This window comes from Raphanus sativus, chromosome 6, assembly GCF_000801105.2.
Source record: "Raphanus sativus cultivar WK10039 chromosome 6, ASM80110v3, whole genome shotgun sequence".
In the NCBI taxonomy this organism is placed as follows: Eukaryota; Viridiplantae; Streptophyta; class Magnoliopsida; order Brassicales; family Brassicaceae; genus Raphanus; species Raphanus sativus.
The window spans coordinates 50,763,900-50,769,899 of NC_079516.1; the positions used below are offsets into that span (position 1 = coordinate 50,763,900).

General features: G+C 36.2%; 1 protein-coding gene across 1 annotated transcript; it reads right to left on the reverse strand.

Annotated features, from left to right (window-relative positions):
• Positions 1 to 2,737: 2,737 nt before the first annotated feature.
• LOC108805850 (serine/threonine-protein kinase ppk15) lies at positions 2,738 to 5,450 on the reverse strand. The gene is made up of 6 exons (XM_018577815.2): positions 4,969 to 5,450; positions 4,358 to 4,874; positions 3,851 to 4,130; positions 3,397 to 3,783; positions 3,176 to 3,319; positions 2,738 to 3,096 (listed from the first exon to the last, which is right to left on the reverse strand). Exons 1-6 carry the CDS (start codon positions 5,225 to 5,227, stop codon positions 2,917 to 2,919), a joined length of 1,767 nt encoding a protein of 588 aa, XP_018433317.1. The 5' UTR covers positions 5,228 to 5,450; the 3' UTR covers positions 2,738 to 2,916.
• Positions 5,451 to 6,000: the final 550 nt, after the last annotated feature.

Sequence of the window (6,000 nt, forward strand, 5' to 3'; positions counted from 1 at the left end):
TTTCTCCTAGACTGTGAATCCCTTCTTCGGAAGGCCAAATGCTCTCGCTTAGCTCTAATCACTTCAGCAGCCTGCATATACAGAGCATCTGCACGGGTCGCGGCAACTGCTACTTCTGATTTAGCCATTTTCTCATCCTTCCCAAAGCTGGAAGACACAGCGGGTGCTCCTGCAACAGCAGTAACATGCATCCATACCAGCTACAGAGACAGCAGCGTGAATCTGAGTCAAGTCTCCTATTCTTCTTCTCCAGTGAACTGTTGTTCACTCGTCAAAACTGTTGCATAGCAAGTCAACCTGTAAACAGATAACGATGAGAATCTTTTGTTTCACCAAAGAAACAAATAATGGTAAGTATTTTAGTATAATACATCTCTGTTACAATTAATTAAAATTTTAATAGGCATTCATTTCTAAACAACCAAAGCTTCTTTTCTCTTATAGGAGAATCAGTGATACACAAAAGCCTTCAGTGAAACTCAAAAGCATAATACGAAAGAGAATGAGAAATTTGAACATATTAAGTAATTACGCCAAATACTTTTACCTTATCAAGTGAGTTGGCTAAGCTGTGAGGAACCTGTCTCAAAGGTAGATTTACTCTCATTACCAGATTACCGTTGACACATATAGATCTATGCTGAGACGGTGTATGAAGGTGGTGAAACGGTTTACATTCATGGTGGATGGCATGAGTGTTGACTGTAACACATGTATAAAAAAAGCCGAATCAATCAACGGGTTCAAGATTTATCATTCAACAGAGTTTGAATACAGATCTTAATACCGAGTTTTGAAGCAAGCTTATGAGTTTCAATGCCAGAAATATTTTTCAGATAAGCTGTTTATGAGTTTCAAGAACATAATACCTTAACATTGACGAAGATCATGTAGACTCCCCATCAACTGACGCTCGTCAAAGATGAGTGAGACTGTGAAGGTCTGATGTTTTGCAGTGTAATTTAAACTGGTCACGCTGAGATGGAATGTGTATGTCTTGCCAACAATGTCAGTAATAAACAGAGGAGCCGACTATCTTCCCGGTTCTGAACACCTCCGGCCTATAAAAGACAGAGTATCAAAACAAATCTGTTAGTCTCATCAACAACCTTCAACCCCACACGGTATCAAACAATATTCAAGCTTTTTTAATCAATAAACAGAACCAAAATAACCTAACATTAACAAACAAAAACAAAATCAATAAACGAAATCAAAATCATCTAAAGCTTTATAAATGTACAGAACCAAAATCATCTTACATTAACAAATAAAAACAAAATCAAAAACTAAATCAAAATCATCTAAACTCAAGAATTCTAATTAATAAACGATATCTTACATCAACAAACAAAAACCAAATCAATAAACGTAACCAAAATCATTCCACTGTAAAAAAAAGTTCCAAGAGTTATCAAGATTTGTAGGAATGATGTTCACGGGGTGAAGCCTCACATATTTATAGTTGAAGAACCATCGCCTGGAAAATGGAAGATGAGTGGGTCAAAGAAGTTAAGACAATCATTAATAAAATAATAACAATGAATCAATGCCTCCCGTAACGGTTCTGGAACCACTCAAGCCAAACGACACGAAGGCATCTAGATTCAGAGATTCGTCAAATAACCCTTCTGGATCTCTATTGTCGGCTGAACTGATCAGAGCTCAGAGAAGGCGATGAAACCTAGATGTCGATGGTCACCATTGATGAAGAAGTTGTAAGATCGTTTGTGCAACCCTAATCGATACGCAAGATGCGGAGAAGAAGATGGATCTAACCCTAAAAGTAAAGTGCAGCGTTTTACGTAGGTGAAGTTGATCTCTTATGATATGGGTGGGCTCTAAAAAGTTAAAGACACTATCTAACTACAACTAAAGCCCAAATATATTGCGAAACATAATAAATGAAACGGTGAGTATTAGAAGCAGGACGCGTGTTGGCTTTACAGAGTGCGAGTTTGTGACGTGGTGGCTGACGTGGCGCGCCCAGGAGAGAAGAAACTGTACTTTATATATATAGATATTTGAAATTTAGCCATATTTATACGAAATACTCCCTCCGTTTCAATTTATTTGTCGTTCTAGACTTCGGCACACAGATTAATAAAACATTTAATTTTGTATATTTACTAGATAAAAACATCATTACCAATACACCTAATTAGATTTCAACCAATAGAAAAATAGATTAGATTAAAAAGTCAATAAATTTTGCATTGAAATCATAAAACGACACTTATTTTGAAACGAAAATTTTGCTCCAAAACGACATATAATTCGAAACGGAGGGAGTAGCATTCTTAAAAGTATTTATCTTTATTAAACAGAACTTAATTTCTATCGACATATATGGTTTTATTATTTTGTTTTTAGTCTATATGCAATAGCAAACCTAAAATATTATTATGACAGATCAATTTTTCATCAATATTCGTTTTTCAGCACATCACTTTCGTATTATACACCTTTGACATTTTCAATGCATATAGTCAATAAAATGATATGCAAAAAGAAACAACTTATAATTGCTTTGTTTGTTGTATTTTTTTGTAGTATTTCTGATGATATGTATAACAGTATATGCTACATTAGAAGTTTGTTCCAACTACCACAACCCATTATTGGTATTTGGTACAGAGAGTAGACACAATGAATGATGTATCCTATTTTGTCATCAGAGTATTAACATCATGGTCGTTGGTCCAATATTTCGTTTTTTTTAAAGTTTGGATCTATAGACCAACCAAATAAAATCTTTTATTTACAATGTGAAATTAATGTAAACAGTTCTATACACAAATAATCTCACAATTACAAAACAAAAACACAATCAAGATCAAGAAAGAAAAACAGAACAGAAACAAAGAATCAGACAGAACAAGGCAACACAAAGAAGCCAATAAAAAAACTCAAAAATCAGTTGTAAGAAGAAGAAGAGAGCCAAGGGTGGTCAAGTGCCTCAAGAGCTGTTGGACGTCTCAATGGATTGATCTCAAGTAGACTTCTCACAAAATCTAAGAACAGTTCATCACTAACATGTAACTGATCTTCCAAGCAAGATTCTTCTGTGATTATATACTCAACCTCATTGCTCTCCTATAAGACCAACACAACAATGAATCAGTTTCAATCTACAAGGTCTTACTTCTTTCAGCTAAATCAAGATAAAAATTACCTCGTTTAGGTGGTAAAGATCAAACTCTTTGGTGAAGTATTTATCCGTCTCTTGACCTTTCTCTAGCATCTCCGTTTCTATAGGACCTAAAACCCCAACAATCCGAGCCAATATCATCCCTACTGCTTCATTCGGAAAGAGAACCTGATGAACAACACATGAACTCATGTTACTACTTCCTCTTATATAGACAAGCTTTTAAATGGAAAACGAGACAGTACCTCACCAGAGCAAAGCTCTGCTAAAATACACCCAAGAGACCACAAATCAATCTTCTCATCATATGGAAGTCCAAGAATCACTTCAGGAGCTCTATAGGAACGTGATTGTACATACAATGACAAGCTATCAGAGCGGAAACAACTGCTTCCAAGATCAATGATTTTCACCTCGCATTTTTTGTAACTCTTTATAAGTATATTCTCTGGTTTGAGATCACAGTGTATGATTCCTAGTCCATGAAGGAACACAAGAGCATCCAGACACTGTCGCGTTATAACCTGAAGTCTTCTTAAGTTGAAGTATGGTTCTCCTCCGGACTCTTGGTTGAACTTTTGAAACTCGTATAAATTTGCTCTGAGTAGTTCACAGACGATAAACAGATGCTCCTGTTTACAGATTCTCAAGAATTAAAAGACTTAAACCGATATTTATGTATTTTAAGAGCTCTCTTACTTGGTGGTAGAAGTAATCATAGAGGCGCAAGATGTGATGCTCATCAGCAGGATCATGCTTATTAACATGCTTTAGGAGTTTGATCTCGTCTAAACTCTGGTCGAAGAAATCTTTGTCGTTCTTGATAATCTTGAGGCAAACATCGACACCGTTGTGTAGATCTTGAGCCTGAACCACCTTGCTAAATGCAGCTGAGCCAATGTATTCTGTAATGTAGTATCTTCCTCCAATCACTGAGTTCAGCACAATTGGTAGATCCTTGTTCTCTTCGAACCCCGTCCTGTAAACCGCACCACAACATATCATTACACATTTCGTTTCATCCCTGGCCGATCTTGAGATTTTGAGGACTATAGACAATTTAGTGAAAGTTTATATAATTTTTTTTTACAAATTTGAACGCTTATATGTATATAATTTTTTTTCCTAAAACTTTAGGGGCTATAGGCCAATGACGAGTCCTGATTTCCATCAAATTACACCCCTTTAAAGTTAGTATCATCATACCTATTTTTCCAGTGAATGATTCTAAGATCAAACACTTCATACTCATCTTCGTCAAGGTCATGAACAACATTAACTTCTTCATCTGTTACATTCACTTGATCACCGGTCTTCAAATCATCATTGTCTTTTGCATCTTCTTCTTCTTCTTCGAGTTGAGCGGTTTTATCATCCAATTGCAAACCAATGTAGTCATCCTCAACAGTGTTAACAAGAAAAGTCTTATCTAAGTAATCAAGACTTGTTTCGGTTTGAGATCCTTCTGATGATTTATCGTAGACACCAAGCTTGTCCTCGAACTGGTTATCAGTGATGAACTTATCCTGTGTTGTAGTAGTAGCAGGGCAGATGAAGAAATCACATTCTCTAAAAGCAGGAGACATGAACTCATCTTCTTCTGTCTCTTCGTTGTTGGTCTGCGAGTAAAACTCACTCCACTCTGGATATGCACGAGCCGTACCGAATTGAGACTGTGATTCAGATGATGATGATGAGCCATCTCCATACGGATTCACAAAACCTGCATTTGAGCTTCCATGTGTTGAAATCAGAATCAAGAATCAAGAATCAAGAAACAGAGCAGGTGTTGAATCAAGATTTGGTCTAAATGTTACCGGAAGAAGAACAGAAGCCGGAAGTGGAAGAGTCCAAGCTGACAAACTCGTCGTCGTCGGAAGAAGATGACTTCGACCCGTTATCGACGGGAACTTCGACGGTGGTTCTGATCGGCGGAGGAATCGGGAACAGGAACTTCTCGAAGTCGAAAGAAGCGAGTTGGTTTTTCTCGTTGATATCGTCTCTGAGAGCAGACTCAGCCTCCGTTAAGCCGTTACGTCGGAGAAACTGAAGCACGGATTCAACATCCACCGCCATGGACACGACGGAGAGATAGAGGGAGAGAAGAGAAAGTTGCAAAGTCACGTGATTGAGAAAAAAGTAGAACCCATTGTTGATGATGATAATCTTCAAGTCTCTCGCATGCTCTCTTATGATTAATCTAAGGTTAGGACTAAGTCTTTGATCTACTTCTTCTTCTAATAGTGCTTCTTCTCTCTGTTTGGCTGTGTAGGACCAAAGCTAACAATAACAATAACAACAGACATGGTGGTGTTATGTCTTTTCTTACCGGTTTGGTTTCAACGTCGATGTTTTTTTCTTTCGCTTTCAACTTACTGACGTGTTACCAATATTTAATTGCCACGTTAATAATTTGACTTTATTTTATAATGGATGAACCGACGGAGTTCTTAACAATTTATTTTGTCTTGTATTGGGGACAAAATCGAATTCAAAAGTTTAATAAAATAACTAGATTTTGATCCGCGCTTTTGAAGCGCGGGATATTTTACGATGAAAAATTTTACTAATAATTTAACAAATATTTTGGTAATTTTTAAAGAATGTGTATTTAAAATATTTTTGTATTTAAATCAGTATTTTTAAATTCAACCCGATTGTGATTATACCGGTTAATCCGGAGATCTGACAATTCAATTTATGTTTTTAAAATATTCATATTAAAAAATCACTAAAACCCGAGACTAACCGATTGAACTGATGGATGACCGATATGTAATCTAATTGGATTTAAATTGTAAAAGTTTCATAATTTGTAATCTTATAATCGAAATTTTAAAGTTCACTAT

Bases quoted from the DNA above. Each gene is read 5' to 3' on its own strand.
- LOC108805850 (XM_018577815.2), bottom strand. From the start codon at position 5,227: ATGGCGGTGGATGTTGAATCCGTGCTTCAGTTTCTCCGACGTAACGGC. The intron at 4,131-4,357 runs GTATGATGATAC...TGCGGTTTACAG, and splicing joins ATCATTCACTGGAAAAATAG to GACGGGGTTCGAAGAGAACA. The intron at 3,320-3,396 runs GTACTGTCTCGT...GTTGTTCATCAG, and splicing joins CAGAGCTTTGCTCTGGTGAG to GTTCTCTTTCCGAATGAAGC.